A 15,985-nucleotide genomic window follows, 5' to 3' on the forward strand; every position below is an offset into this window, starting at 1 on the left:
GACAGACTTGTCAAGCTTATCTCACTTCGCGTAAACTCCTTTGACAAATGCATCTGAATACATTACAACATAATGCACTTGTCTAAGGAATTGCTATCATGCTGTAATATATACCCACATCCTTTTGTCGCTTAAACTGATAACCCAGCTGTACTAAGGTGCTTTTAGTAATCACTGATTAACATGGATTCATATATTGCACCGAACTTTATTATCAGTAACATGTACATCGTACAAAACTAGTAAAAAGGTGGTGCGCAGTGTAAAATGTAAATGAATGCAGGAACTTTTCTTTTAAAAATTGCACATTAAAGATACTCTAAAATGTTGCCTTGCAATTATTTTTGTTTAATATTTTCTGAATAGTGTTTGTTTAAGTTACAGTTCATCTTCTGGGTTGGTTTGCTCGTTAGACATAGGTATTATTATAGATGTAATAACATGTAATAACAATTTTTTACCAAATAAACAAAAACTAATGATACATTCTTTTACATTTTTATTTTATTTCAGTTTTCCAAGTATTTGAAAATCATTTGAATTTAAAAGTTTTCAAAAGTCTGGTTTTTATTGTTATATCTGTGAGCTAAGATATTTTTTTTTACATCTAGTTGTAGTTTTTAGTTTAGTTTTAGGCAACTGTAATATCATTGGAATTAGGTTTTTCTGCATCTACTGCACTGTTTAAGAGCCATAATTGCGGGCATTTGCATACTTGGCAGGAGTAACCTGCACATCTGTGAAGGCACCAGATTCTCTGTGTGTTTGGCAAAAATCTAAAGCCATTCCCATTAAGTTGCAGTAAAGTGACAGACCTGAATGAACCGATTATCCTTTGACGTTTAAAAGTTTCACATTTTCACACGTAGTGCTATAATGACCTTATAAATTCAGATTAACATGCCACCATGTTGATACCCATAACTCTGACTGGGGTTTTTGGTTCTAACACCAAGAAATCCTGGATGTGTCAAATGTTTTTTGCAGTGCATCCCTCAGTTGAAGAAAGACTGCTTCTACGAGTTTGCTGTGAATCACACAGTGTAAATAAGCGAGTAAATAAAGGCTATTTAAATAAGACAAACACCAGTCACAGAGTTCTTTGAAGAAGTATTGATAAAATCAGCCCACACCAAAAGGAGAAATGGACAGGCATTTCACTCAGCTGTTCTTTTATTGATTTAAACAAACTAAGTAAAAGCAGCTTCGCTAAAAAATAGTTGGCATGAAACAACAGTACACACAATCACCACTGACCACCACGGCAGCTGGCTTAGGTGGTCAGTCCCAATCTTCTCAATCCCAAAATGATTTTTCGCCACCACCACCCCACCCTCAGCTCTTCAAATCTCTTTCCCTAATTCAGCTTTAGCACACAGCAGCACAGGTATCTGTTGTCTGGTTGGATCTTCAGCATCGTTCAACTGTCCTGAAGTTTGGCTTTTTGCACCTGTAGCTGTCGGGGACTTCAGCAGACTATCAGCATGGCTACCGTGGTGAATTGGCAATTTTTGCTAGGGCAGTATCTCAACCTGTGTAGGATCAGCTGAATTACTATTTCAAAGGAACTCTCAGCCTAACCCTGGAAAATGGAGGTGGAAAGATCGCAGTGAATCTGTCCCTAAATTTCTTATGATAACGTACTTTAGACTTCTGGTTAAAATGAATTAGAAGTGTAGGATTAGATGTGTTGGATTAATTGTTGAGTGGTAATCTTAACTGCCCAACCGGTGAAAACAATCTTCATGTCCTCCTGTGTGAAAAACAGCAAAACCGTTCATCAGATTTAGTGTTAGATGATTAAATAAGGTTCTGGTCACTTTGACACTTTTATCCAGATGAGAGCGATCGTTTCCAGGATGGCAGTGCCTCCAAGCGTTAGGTAAGAGTGGTCACTGAGTTATTTACAGAGCATGAAATGGTCTGTTAACAAATCTCAACCCACTTTAACACTTATGGGAAATTTTTTAAAAATAATTAACATCCAGTTAAACAGTTCTCCCCACTGACTTCATTAAGACGCCAAAAAAAGGAATATCTTTTGAATGAACAGTGATAAATTTCTCCAGCACAATTCCAAATAATCCTTCTCAAAACACACTGAAGCTGTTCTGATAGCTCAGCGCTTCATTAAGACACTTTATGCTGTCATATAATTTTCTGGACATTTTCCACATTTCAAATCGGTGTCAACATCAAAACTATTAGTTGAAATATAGTTTTTAAAAAATACATAAAACTGCTTAGACTGCATAAAGATCACGTTAAAACAAAAATGTTTAAGGTATTTGATTCTTCAAATACCTGTTCACTCTTTTTACAACAGATTGTTACTTCACGTGGTTTCCCACACACCCTGAGCACAAGTTGGCTGCTTTTCCTGCAATCTGTGGCCCAACCCATCCCTAACCATGTCATTTGGGATTGCCAGCTCTCCAACACTCTGCTTCTTGGTAAAATAGCTCTTCCAGAAACTCAAGTTGTGCACTGTTGAAGAATAATGTTCCCACAAAGCAATTTTTTTCTACAAACTTTGTGGGATGTTACATTCAGGAAATTGCTTTCAATGGCCTTGAGTTCTGAATAAATCATAAAAGTGTCTTTAGCAAAGCGTCATGGGAGCCCATTTTGATCTTAAGTGGGCCTGAACATTGAAACTTTCTTTTCTGTCAGTGTAATCAAGTTTAACTACACATTTAATCCTTCAGATATCTTAATGTAAGACAAATAAGTGCAATGGTATGTCTCAGTTTTTCCACATAAAGAAATTCTGCTTGACTCAATGAAAGAAATCTGTCATCATGACTCTCTGAGCTTAAATTGTAAGCAATACATCTGTAGTTCTGGTTGGTATAGTGTGGTAATGCCCAGGGGAGTGGTCTTTATCAGTATCAGCAGCAATGGCTGTAAAACCTGCAAAAATACAGTAAAACGTCCAAAATAAATGCCCTCCTTAATGTTTTCCTAAGAATGGGCCAGTGGCCCAGACTGGAGTCTTTGCCGGGTCGATTCTGATGAACGCACAAGACTTAATTGACATTAAGTGACATGTTGAAGTGAGCAAAAATGTGCTTGTTTAGCATGTAGTTAATACACATGTGGACCCTACAAAAGACTCCAGCTAATGGAAAACCGTTCCAGGGTAAGGCACTATGAAGATTTATTTATTGTTTTTGTGTTTCCATGGGTGCTTTTTGTGTCTTGATATCTTCAGTATTGTTCTGTAAAAAATTACAAAAACATAAAGGAAATACACTCGAATGAGTAGATCTCTCCAAGCCTTTGATGAGTACTGTCTAAATCTGGGAAGATGGCAAAGTGAAAAGCTGAAACAGAGGCAAACAAAACTTTCTGCAGATGTATTCAAATTTAAACTGAACTTATTATGCTTTGCTGGAACTTTCTGTCATTAATAATAATAATAATAATAATAATATTTCAGAGACAGAAGCTCATAATGAACATGCTCAGTTTTTCAAACTACGAGGTGCAAGTAAGCGCTCCAACATTTTTTTCCCCATCTCTATGCATATGATGTCAGTGAGAATGGTTATCATACCTAATATGGTCATCTTAGCTACACCCATCTGCCACTTAAGCCTTCTGTTTGCGAGGGGCAGCCAATCAGAAGAAAGTTAGCCACTGTCCAAACTGGCAAGCTGAGGAGCTACACCAAGGCCCGGTATTAGTAAATCATCCAAAGCTACTCTTTCAGATACCAAGAATAAAAGTATAGAGCTGGAAATTAGTGTAATAAATCACCTATAACACCCATCTTCCTGATTTGGGGCGATGTATAATATAACTCCAGGACTCGTAAATCTGCAACAGCAATGTGTTGAGCTGAATGTTACTCTGGATGTCTGAAAGTTCACTTAGTTTTCTTAGAAAGAAACCGTATCCCCAACCCTGTAAACACACACACAGAGGGAACAGCAGCAGTTCTTGCTTGTGAGGAAGACAGGTTATTGAGGGTTGGATGAAGGGTGGCTGAGCTGGCTTCCCGCTGCAGAGTTTGCAGAGTAACACCAATCAGATGCCAATAAATCTTAAACATTGATCCCACAGAGATACAGAGGTAGCTTTGCAAAACGTGGGACTTCAGCGGAGGTTCTTCTGTAACGTGCTCATGCACAGGAGAAACGTTAAAATGACAAAATAAAGCAAACGATCCAAACTGCATCATGTGCATGCGGCACGTCTGAAATCTTTAAAAAAGACACTGAACAAGCCGAGTCTAGCTTCACCACCATCTCCGCCTTCTCTCTCTCTCTCTCTCTCTCTCTCTCTCTCCCTGTCTCACTTCAGTTCACTCCCTCACTATCTATATAAAGTCAGTTTGACTGAGTATCTTCTGCTGTGTGTGCACTCAGCACCAGCCATCATTCTCACACACACTCACTCTCACACACACAAACTCCCAGTATGCAGCTGCCCGAACTCCTGAAACGCTTTGCATGAGGTGGCCGTTTCTCTGGATTCTTATGATCCTACATATTGAGGTAAGCACACAGGGGCCGGTCAGTACCATGAATCTTATGGACCCAGAGGGACTCTAAGTGGTAATAAAATGGTATCACTGTGGATGGATAAAGCTTAGTTGCTGCAGAAGCACTGCTGGGACTTAATGCACAGGATAGAACAACTTCCTTCTGTCAGCTGGTCCATAATCAGTCTGTGCTATAGTCTTATATATGTTTATGTTGAATAACTGCTTTGCTGTGATCAGTGTTTAGATGTTCTTTGGAGTAGTGTAGATAAGTATGTTCTTTAAAGAACTACAGTTACACGGTTACTCACATGCACCTTTGGATATTTGTTCTATTTTACTGACTGTTTTACAAATCTATGAGATTGTATATACAAACCAAATATTTAAGGTCATTTTATGCTGTTAAAGGATGTTCTTCATAAATACTCCTGATTGGAATGCGTTTAATTCAGTAAATGGACTGCCCCTTTGTGTAGTCCTAGCAGCTGTAAAAGTCTTCGGAGCCCAAGTGCTTTTTGCAGTCATAGTGTGACAATTTATTGCTCTAATTTTGGATCCAATCCAGCGGACCTGCTGACTACAGCACCACAGTCAACGATCTTCAGAGGATGAGAGCTTCTTTTGTTTTTCTTTTCTGGCTTACAGACCAGTAATGCAAAATGAATTGCAAGTGGCAGACTTATCAATCCCAGTGATAAAATACTACCTTCTTAAATAATTTCCTAAACTTCCCAGAAAGAGTCTGACATATCTGTTGATTTTTTAGTTCCACCGCTGTTCCACACCAGCACTGTAACTTTTGATCAACATCACCTAAAGGGAATAAACCAAATCATAATTCTCTAACTTTCCATCCAGTGCTGGAAACCCCCCTTTTCTGGGGGTCATCACTAACTAAAGGCTTCTGTTATACATATGTGTACAGATGATGTATGAAACAACAACAACTGCACTGCCACACCTCAGGGCTTTGTTTCTTTGTCATTGATCCTTGGCGCTGACAGCTATTTTTTTTTAAAGGAAGTGAGCCCTTTGCTCCTCTTTACTCATTTGAAACTAACTGCTGAATTACACATAAAAATCTGTCTGTGGTCCCGTGTAGTGTCCCCTCCTTCAGAGTGTGAGGGGGACGGGCTCCCCAGTGGTTACAGCTCTAGGGACTCCATCCTCAGAGCCAGCACAGAGAGGGACTGGAAAAGACGAAAACGGGGGCAACTAAGGCGGCTTAACAGGTGAGCACCACTGTTATGATCGCATCTGTTTTAGCTGTTCATGACATGGATCGCTTATCTTTTATAGATACTCATGCAACATCTGTTCAGTTAAAGGCAGGTCACAGAGCAGGCTTTATGTGCTGGATGTTGCATTCAATGTGTGTCAGCAGAGTGGTGATGACTGAGTCCATTTAATGCCTGCTGTGGACCTAATAGTCTGGCTGCTGCAGGCGTGTGGTCAGCCTGGGCTGCTGTCAGGCTCCGTAGTCAGTGTGTAACCAGTCTACTTGTGTGGTTGCTGATATTTCAGCTGCAGCAACTCCAGCGCTGAGGCTGGCAGAGAGAAGCAGCAGCCAACGTTTGGACTGAGTGGAGGTGCAGCCATGCGCTGCTCCACCCTGCTCGCCATCTTGACGGGGGTTCTTCTTTACTTGGTGCTGGGAGCTGTGGTGTTCCGTGCCCTGGAGGCTCCGCAGGAGGAGGGCGTGCACATGAAGCTGCAGGACACACGCCGGGACTTCCTGCTGAACTTCTCCTGTGTCGACTCAGACAAGCTGGAGGTTCTTATAGAGGTACAGAGAGGAGCCATTCACTATCTGGCTTTTATTTTGAAAATTTAAAAATAGTTTCTGTTTCTCTTTTACAATCTCTATCAGGTACAGCGTCATATTGATTGCTACAATACAATACTAAACAATAAGACACGAAACAATACGATATGATACGATACGATACGATACTACATGACACGATATTACCTGATATGATACTGCAAGATATGACATGGATGTCACGACATGATAGGATACTACCAATCAATAAGAATATATTGCAATAAACAAATGCATAGAAAGTATTGGCTTAGATAAAGTGCGAACTTATTGAACATTCAGTTCTCAGACTTTAAGGGAAATGGGCATGAAAATATCAGAAAGACTAAAAGCTGTGATCCCTTTAAATATGACACGTTCGTCTCATTTTGTCAGTAATCCTGACAAATTCTGTGTGTTGCTGCTTTAGTGTTATAGCGACTTCTCTTGTTGCTTCTAACTAAATCGAACAGCATACAGCAAACTTTGAGTTACTGAAACTACACATTTTGCATTCAAAAAGTGACTCTAGCTTTGCCCAGCTGCTGCTTTCTGTTAATCATATATTAACAAACTCCAAACAAGTGTCATGATGACCTCTGATGCCGACTGCCTCTCTAGCTAAAAATACACTTTTGCTGAGTGCGTGACACATACCTGCTTCATGTTTTATACGCACTGGCTGAGTTTGTGGATCCTTAGGATGATCATTCAGATGTGTAACGTGTTCAGTGGAGCTTTGCTGGTGACACAGTGCAGCAGCACAGCACGACGACTATGAGCCAGATAACAGGTGTGGTCAGAGCAGCTATGCAAGGCTCCTTTCATGAGTGTAACTGCGTGACAGCTGATCCACAGATGGGTCGAGCGTTGACAACCTAGCTGTGATCCTGAGACGCTTGTCCTCACTCTAGAATGAACATTGTAAATTACTGTTTACACTTGCAAAGTGATCTATGCATGAACTCGGCGACATCTGGGAAAAGGTTAAAGGGATCAAAGGACACTTGTTGTATTTTGTGTTTATTTAGAGGAAGCACATGAGCGATTAGGTGTGTTTTTTTTTTAAATATCCAAATGAATAGGTGAACACAGCAAGAAGTCCAAGCTGAAACACTTTCTTGTTTCTCTACTTGTAAAAAGAGCATTTGACAATTTGCTTGATTAAAATCATGTAGATACTAATATATTGTGCTTTTAAAAAAATGCACTCATAATATGCAGCCAGTGATGTGATGATAGCTCCTGTTTGGTTCCATCAGAAAAAGAAAGAAAGGATTGGGATGGTTTGGGTGAACTTTGCACCTCAGTGCACTTATTAATGTCGGATTACACGAAAACTGCTGTTGAGCCACTGCGGATCATGTGTCACCGAACTGATGTTACATTCAGATGTTTCATCAGGTCTTCTAGTTACAGTTTCCTCCTCAAGCATCTGTCACATAGCACACCATACTTTATCAAAGATCATGCTATATTTTCTACCAGCAGATATTGATGTGGTTGATCATGTGACATTTATTTTATTGAAGAATTTATTAAACAAAAGTATCATTGCCTTGATGTAGGCATGTTGTGTAATTGTCTAATGTTATTTTTGGACACTGAAAGGATTTTCCGGAGGTCTTCCATTCAGGCAAAATTTGTGCAGCTACTTTCTGATTCATCACTGTAAATGTTTATCTGAAAACCTTAGGGAGCTCTTCAGATCTTGGCAAGATGACACCACCGTACCAGATAAAGCAGCAGACTCGAGATGTCAGATTTAAATAAGAGCTTCAGCTGTCCCTCCGTATAGACATTATTATCACTGCCAACCCCAGATTCTAAATTTATGGATTTGAAAGGCTAATAAATAATGAAGTGTGCTTGGTGAACTTTCTCCACGTGACTTTTTTTTTCACATGGTCTGGCTATCAGTGCAGGGTCTCCTTTTGTATATCAGTATAAGCTGAGCTTAGATAAGCGAAATTACAACTTTTACAGCTGCCAGTTTGTACGCTGAAATTAAATAAATATAAGAATATAGATAAATATTAAATCTTTCAAGCAATTCATGAAGTCAGTGTGACAACATCCCCTGGCTCAATTTCCTTCTTTATAAAGTTTTGCTGGTTATCTAAACAATCATGTGACATTGACAAATGATTGTCAGTAATAAGCAGATTAATTAATACTTCTATATCACATACATTTGATAGCATGTAAAGTATGAACACCATTGTGTTTTCATAGTTGCCGTTTGCATGTATGTTGTGTATTTCACTACATCTGTGAGGGAATTGTGTCATGAAAACCTGAACCTCTCACTTATGGTTAGCATTCCCAGGAAGTTTCTTGAACACAGTTACTAAGGATTATATTTCTGGCTCCAAATAATCCCTTTCTGCGGTGCACAGAGTACACAGGCTGAGACTGAGGTGCGCATGACTAACCTCATAATTTGCCTCTCGCTTTTAATGTAACTTGAGGAGTAAAAGTAACCTAATTATCGTATGCCAAACCCTCTGGACACAAAACCTCACTGCAGTGTCTTCCTGTATCCACTAGAATGCAGGTAAATTCATGCAAAGTCAGAGCTCACTGATACCCGAACAGCACATATCTTGTAATTACAGTGTCACTGATTTGATTCCTACTTCAAACCTACTCTTTTAGTCAGTTGTCACTGCACAAATAGAATTTGAAAGGGTGAGAAGTTCAGCCCGTTTCTGCTAATCTGTTGGGACAGACGTACTTGGCAGTAGACATTTCTACAATCTTCAGTCTAAACTTTTAATTGATTGGTTTTAATGATTTCTGCAGAGGCCAAGTTAATTCATAAACTCATCATGCTTAGGTTTATGTTCCGATAATTGAATCAGGGAATTTGATTCTGTGCTGTAAGCGGTTCGATATGCCCGGGACAGAATGGAGTCGTCACAGCTGCTCATCGCCGCTAACTTCCTGCTTTTGATCATGACAGTGCATTTTGTACCCCGTAGCAGGGATGGCTTCATTCATTCATGTGTTTGTTAATGCCTCTTTTCCAGTGAAACATTAATTATTGGAGTGTTTCATCAACTAAGTACTAACCTTCCCCCCACTGTCCCTTCCCAGGAGGTGGTGGAGGCCACTGGAGCAGGTGTGGATCCCATAGGCAACGCTACATTTGTCAGCAAATGGGATCTGGCCAGTGCCTTTTTTTTCTCAGGGACCATCATCACAACCATCGGTTGGTGTCCAGCTAAAAGTCCTTGTTCGTTAAATTTAATTGCATGATGGGACTCATTAATTACATCTGAAGTCTTTAAACAACTGCTCTTCTACCTCTGATCCCACATGTGCAGGTTTTGGAAACATTTCTCCTAAAACAGAAGGAGGGCAGCTGTTCTGTATCTTCTATGCCCTGGTGGGAATCCCAATGTTTGGTATCCTGCTCGCTGGAGTGGGAGACCATCTGGGTACTGGGCTGAGGAAAACTGTCGCCAAGATAGAGAAGCTCTTCCTGGTCAGAGCTTCAAAAAATATTTAAAATGTCTTCTTTACTGCCACTGTATACATACTTATCCATAGATTTTATAAATAATAGATGGATCTAACATTTGGGTCTGAAGAGTGAAGCCAATGCCTTACATCATCTAAAGCCTATCAGGGATTGACACCTGTATTTGAAAAGAAGAAATTGGTCTCAATTGCATAGAAGCGTTTGGTTCCCTTCATCCAAAACATTTATGGCCTCAGTTGATGGTATCAAGTCTTCTCAGACATAACAAGATTTTTATTTTGTATATTTGGGGTCCGATCAGTGTCAGAAATGCGATAAAATAGGATAAGATTCAGAGTCGGCATAGCTTGGCAGGCTGGTTTCTCAGTCAGACCCAAACCTCGTTCATGACGTCTGGTTTCAAAACGCTAAAGAGGAGATGGCGAAAAGACTGAACTCAAGGCTTAAAAAATGACTTCACAAACAAATGAGTGACATCACGTCACCACGTCCATCTTTTATATACAGGCTATATATTCATGGCACTAATTGGTTGTCCTTTTCTGACAGAAATGGCGAGTTAGTCCCACCATCGTGCGTGTGATCTCAGCAGTCCTGTCCATCCTGTTGGGTTGCGTGCTCTTTGTTGCGCTGCCAATCTTCATTTTTCAAGAGGTGGAGGAGTGGACCTTGCTGGAATCAGCCTACTTTGTGGTTATCACCTTGACCACAGTGGGGTTTGGAGACTATGTTGCAGGTATATAATCAACCACCCATGCTGGCTTGCAGCGGTGCACACTGAATAGGAAGGTGGAAATGGAAAAAGGCCATCTGTCTCAGTATTATTTTAGTTCAAGCGGTGGCCCTTTATCATTCTAGCCAGTTACAAGAAATGGCTTTGGTCTCTGTTGATAGTTCCTCCCTTTATAACAGCTTGATGGGAGGTGATCCCCACCACCCCCTCACCCCCACCCAATCCATGTGTTTTGATACTGTCAAAGTTTTTAAATGGCTCCTTCTGCTTGTTCTGACATATTTGATTATTATAAAACTTTATTACTGATAAGCTGACATTTGAAACTTTGATGCTTTTAGAGGCGGACTTTATTTCAGTACTGGATAATCAGCTGTGCTATTTATTTGAGAGCAGTTCGTCGTGTAAATTGCGCAATAATATGTAACTAAGGCTTTCGACAGCTGGAGGAACAAAACACCAAAAAATACAGCATGAGAGAGGCGGCAGTAGGGATAGGCTCCAGCCCCTCCATGACCCTAAACTGGATAAGTGGGTGGGTGGATCTGGTGTCAGGTTTTTCTTCAGACAGTCAGTGCTCACCCTTACTTCATGCAGAGAGGACAGGTTTATTTCACCCCTGAGGTCACATCAGACCACGAGTATCTCCCCAATAATTAGTCTGCAGGATTTTTTTGTGCTTGTCTTTGTTTTTATTTATATTAAGATGAGATCCTTTCCACTCTCCACACCCTGTGCACCACCACTGATGCCCATAGCCTGCCACTAGTGTACATCTTGCTTTATTAAGCTCTATAAAAGTAATGCAGCTGAAACACAATCATAGCTTCCAGGTCAGTATAGCTTATATCATTTACTTTTTCATAGTTTTCTTTTTCGTTGAAGGTATTGATCTGTTGATAAGTAGGAGCTATGACTTAATTAGTCATCCATAAATATAGCTGTCAGTCGTGGTGCATTAAGTTCACTTAGCGCGGACAATGTCGTAAATTATTTATGATGATTTTCTTCACAGATGAATTATTGATTATCTAGTCTGCTATCTTAACAGTTTATTTACTCCATGGAAATGGATGGCTTCATGGGCGGATGTGTGAATGCGCTGGCCTCTTTTTACCTCCTGCTTCTGTATAATGTGTCTTTGTGTCAAAGGGGATTCAGGAAAGGAAGGCAGCGACCACTGGTACAAACCCTTGGTGTGGTTCTGGATCTTGTTGGGGCTTGCATACTTTGCATCTATCCTCACAATGATTGGTAACTGGCTCCGGGTTCTTTCAAAGAAGACCAGGGCTGAGGTACTCCTGTTCTTTTATGCCAGTTTTATCACCTGCTGTCTCCACTACTTCCTCTCCATCACCTCTGCTTTCATCCTTTTCCTTTCAGATGGAGGAGTTGCGAGCCCACGCCACTGACTGGACTCAGAACATCCAAAATATGTCGGTGGACTTTCGCATGCCAGGAAAAATTGATGACCCCTTTAAACGGCGTAGGAGAAAGCGCCGCCACGGCCCTCGAAGCCATGGTCACAGTGTATCAGCTAACGGGGTGCCTGAGGGGCAAGAAGAGCAGCGTGAGAGTCAGGAAGAGTCTGGGTCATATTCTTCTTCATCATCGTCCTCCTCTAATGAGTCAGGGTCTGGATCAGAGACAGATTCTCAGGCCACTCAGACGGAGCGAGTCCCAGAAGAAAAGCCTCCTCCTGACCCCCACCTGTCCCAGCCTCTGGACTACTTTGGTGAAAACCTTGCATTTATTGACGAGTCCTCGGATACTCAGAGCGGCAAACTACATTTGGATCCCCTGCTAAATCCAACAAAGCCCAATCCCCGTCAGCCAAAAAGGAGACGCCACAGAAGGCCAGTTCCTCAGAGGAACCACAAAAACAACAGCCCCAACAGCACTAACAAGAAGGAACCCAATGGAAACCCCAGATCCGTTCCAGATTTGCTACCCAAGCCTTGTGAATGATAGCAAATGTATTGAGTCTCGTTTGACAGAGGAGTTTTAATTGTAGAATATATAGTGCCTGCATACAGACATTCAAGATAAAAACAAGATGTCGAAGCCTTAGCCACGTATGGTTTTGCATTTAATGTTCTTAGCATGTGAGTGTTTATGCCTCCCTTAAAGGTGATGAAGAGATTTTCATGCCAGTGTTCCCTTTACTTGCTGAGGAGTTACTGCTCTCTAGTGGGCCAGGACTGAAGTGCAGTACGACTCTGTGAACATGCTTTATAGTAGTCACGATAAACTTTATACACCAGTGTGCTGAAGAGAGGCTTCTCTGATCTGTGACAGTAACTACTGAATCCCTCCAACAAATAAACAGGTACTCGAGATCCTCTTGTACATTTTTGGTATGTATTGAAATCTTTTTTAAATCCTGTAAACTGCATTATATTTAGATTTTCATGGCCAAATGCATTGAATTCTATTGCACTACATACATCTGCCTAATAAAATTGTTTTTAATAAAACAAGAAATGAAATGAGCATTTTATTACCAATAGGCAAATATAGTAATCATCTTATTTTAAAAAAAATATTTTCATTTTAACTGTGGGCCCACTATAATAAAACCCCAAATCTGTATAGTAGATAGTGACAAACAGAGAGTTTTCTGTCATTAGTTTGTTTATCTCTTACTTAATTCCTTTTTGTAGTAGGAATGGCAAGGAGGGGTGGAGTATTTACCAACAGGAAAAGGTGCAACACATGGAAATAAATTTAAAAGTTCAATTTTCTTTCTTCTTCACATTTTTCAAAGATTTCCAGCATCATCCCCCATCTCTCACACTTCTGTTCATTCCTGTTTCTGAATTTAAATCCATTGAGCTACTTTGACCGTTCTGTGTAGAATTTGTATGGGGGACATACATGTTAGGTTAACTGTTGATGCTGTAGGTGTGAATACTTGTGTGTCTCCTCGTGTTAGCTCTATGATGAACTAGTGACCTGTCCAGGGTGTACCTTACCTTTTGCCCTATGACAGGTAGGCTCCAGCCCCCCTGCAACCCTAAACTGGATAAGCAGCTAAGAAACTGGATGAATGGGTTCATTTCAGTTCATTCTCCCTGGAAACGCAGGGAGTATGTAAACAGTTCAGTTTGTTTGTCTGGTTGTTTGCCTGTTTGTTAGCAGTCTAGTGTCCACAGTTTAGCAGATATCATTTCCAATTTCTGTGTGATGGTAGATACAGGAAACAGCTCAAGGTGATTTCATTTTGGTGAAAATTCAGTCAATGTGAAATTCAGTAAAAACTTTATAATACCCACGATTTTTACGGATGGTCTTCAACCTTCTTCACAATATACAAGGCCTTGTATGAGGGACACGAGTAACTAGGCTGGCTAAGCATTTGACCTTGACCTTCATGGTTGGCGCCCAAGGTTATAGTTGACCTTGAAATAAAGTAATTCAATAAACATATTAAGTAACATATCATATAAAAGGACATAGAGATTACTGTACAAAACACTTTTTATTTATTCATCATTCATCATTATTTATTTATGACATCACAATGATGCAAGAACGGGCTAATGTTTATGTTTGGTAATCGAGGACCAATGGTTTAAAAAAAAAAAACAAAAACACTGATAAAATGAAGATGCTTTTAAAAATCACTTTCTAATTTGAGGGGATGATTTGAGAATACTTTATTCTTCCTCAACTGAACAGATGCTTAGTTTAGAGTCAAAAATAATCACATTTGAAGTAAAAGTTTATATTTAGCGTGCAGCCATATTGGCAGAAAACATGGCATATAGCTACAAACAGCAATAAGAAGAAAAAGTATCACTCTAAGCACGATAAAGTAACTCAAGCATTGACTTTAATGCATTCTATAGGCCAGGTTAGGCTGGTGGAGACAAAAGCAGGCATACGCTGTCAGACTTGCATATCTCACATAATGCAGTGTATAAATAGCATTATAGCATGGACCTTTGAGTTGTCAGTCTATCCTTTTAAGAATGTGCTGTGTAGCTGCTCATTTGACTCGTGTAAATGATACTCTGTTTGAAATTCTAGCTTGTTTCAACCTGAAAATGGCACCAAGGACAAACACAGTGCAGCAGTACAGTGTGACTGCTGCTCTTTTGTTCTATGTATCCTTTTTTTTTTTAAGAAAAGCCGGTGTACCTTAATGTTACAAAATATCAGATACACAAATGTTGAGACTGTCACTAATGTAGATACACACCCCTCCTCCTCCACCTCAGCTTGTTTCTCTCTAAACACGGCCAGCAGGTGGCGCAAACCTTCAATGTCAACGATGCAACTGTACTTCAACACATCTAATCTGTGACTGAAAACTGAAATTTCTCCCTCTGTGTGCGCTTGTTTGTGACCACCTAGATGCCACACTTGCAGCCTGCAGTCATGTCTGCGTGGTGAGTAAGCAGAGCGCAGAAAACAACGGAGTGGTCGACCGGCCTCTGGAAATCTGACACTTTCCCCGCAGGATGTCTAAAAAGAAAAGGCACTGTTCTGGCATTGCAATCGGGAAGTCAGGAGACAGCGATGATGTGCAGTGGCAGTGGGTGACCTTTAACTGGAGGACACTTGCTCAGCTGCTATAACGTCATCAGCACCGCTGCTGCAGTTTCCCCGAGCTGCCACCAGGGGTCGAGTGGTGGCCACATGGGTGGGCTAAAGCACGCTACTGGCCTGGATTTAAAGAATAATTCCACTCTAAATTAAAATCGAAATAAATATATATTTTATAGGATTGTAAATATGTAAGCTCTTCTGTATTCAGGTTTAAAAAAAAAGAAGAGACACAGACTGTAGTGTAGTGTCAGTTAGAGACATATCCCCAAAGCTGCCCCATAACGAGGACACATTGAAGCTCTAGTCACGGTCCGATACAGGTCATTTCAAACAAAACTGACAGAGTTAGTCAGCACGCACATGACCATCCTGAACATATAATCAAATCAGCCTTCTCTGATCGCACCCCACATTTGCGCACATTGACCTTGCTATTCATAACCACTACAACACGGCATGTGCACAGCAGAGCAGCATAAAACATCTGTGAAGAGAATGTTCCCCCTGTGCTCTCTCGCATTTTTTGGTGATGGCTGAATCTGCATGATCAGCTTTTCTTTTCTTTTTTTTTTTAAGTTTTAAGGTGGATCTAAGTGCACTAAATGAATTCAGCCCCACTCTGGAATCAGCCTGCTACAGCCTGTAGTCTAATAATAAGCGTCTGTAGTATAGGTGGAGACTGTTTTCAGTCAGTCGTGCTGGCTATGACTCACTAATGCAGTGCCCAGTGCCTTTTGTGGATACAGAAAGAAAAAAAAAGAGCTTCTTGTTAGAATTTATGTAGCCTATCAGCTGACACCTGTCTCAGGTCATGACCCCCTATGAGGAGCACCCGCAGGGACCCCATCTGGCATTCACTGTGGTTTTTTTCTATTTCTTTTTTAGGTTTATGATCCCCGCACATCCACACTCAAT

The 15,985-nt window shown here is 40.5% G+C and overlaps 1 protein-coding gene across 1 annotated transcript; it reads left to right on the forward strand.

Annotated features, from left to right (window-relative positions):
- The first annotated feature begins 6,016 nt into the window (after positions 1 to 6,016).
- On the forward strand, positions 6,017 to 12,964 carry kcnk4b (potassium channel, subfamily K, member 4b). Its single transcript, XM_084941268.1, has 6 exons — positions 6,017 to 6,278; positions 9,396 to 9,510; positions 9,626 to 9,786; positions 10,333 to 10,519; positions 11,669 to 11,811; positions 11,900 to 12,964. The coding sequence occupies exons 1-6, from the start codon at positions 6,090 to 6,092 to the stop codon at positions 12,482 to 12,484; spliced, it is 1,380 nt and encodes a 459-aa protein (XP_084797394.1). The 5' UTR covers positions 6,017 to 6,089; the 3' UTR covers positions 12,485 to 12,964.
- Positions 12,965 to 15,985: the final 3,021 nt, after the last annotated feature.

The sequence above is a fragment of the Perissodus microlepis genome, chromosome 10, assembly GCF_051167445.1.
Source record: "Perissodus microlepis isolate ML-2025 ecotype Zambia chromosome 10, ASM5116744v1, whole genome shotgun sequence".
Lineage (NCBI taxonomy): Eukaryota > Metazoa > Chordata > Actinopteri > Cichliformes > Cichlidae > Perissodus > Perissodus microlepis.

Excerpts from the sequence above, each read along its gene's own strand:
- kcnk4b (XM_084941268.1), top strand. The coding sequence starts at position 6,090 with ATGCGCTGCTCCACCCTGCTCGCCATCTTGACGGGGGTTCTTCTTTAC. Across the intron at positions 9,511-9,625 it reads GACCATCATCACAACCATCG|GTTTTGGAAACATTTCTCCT; the intron begins GTTGGTGTCCAG and ends CCACATGTGCAG. Across the intron at positions 9,787-10,332 it reads AGATAGAGAAGCTCTTCCTG|AAATGGCGAGTTAGTCCCAC; the intron begins GTCAGAGCTTCA and ends CTTTTCTGACAG.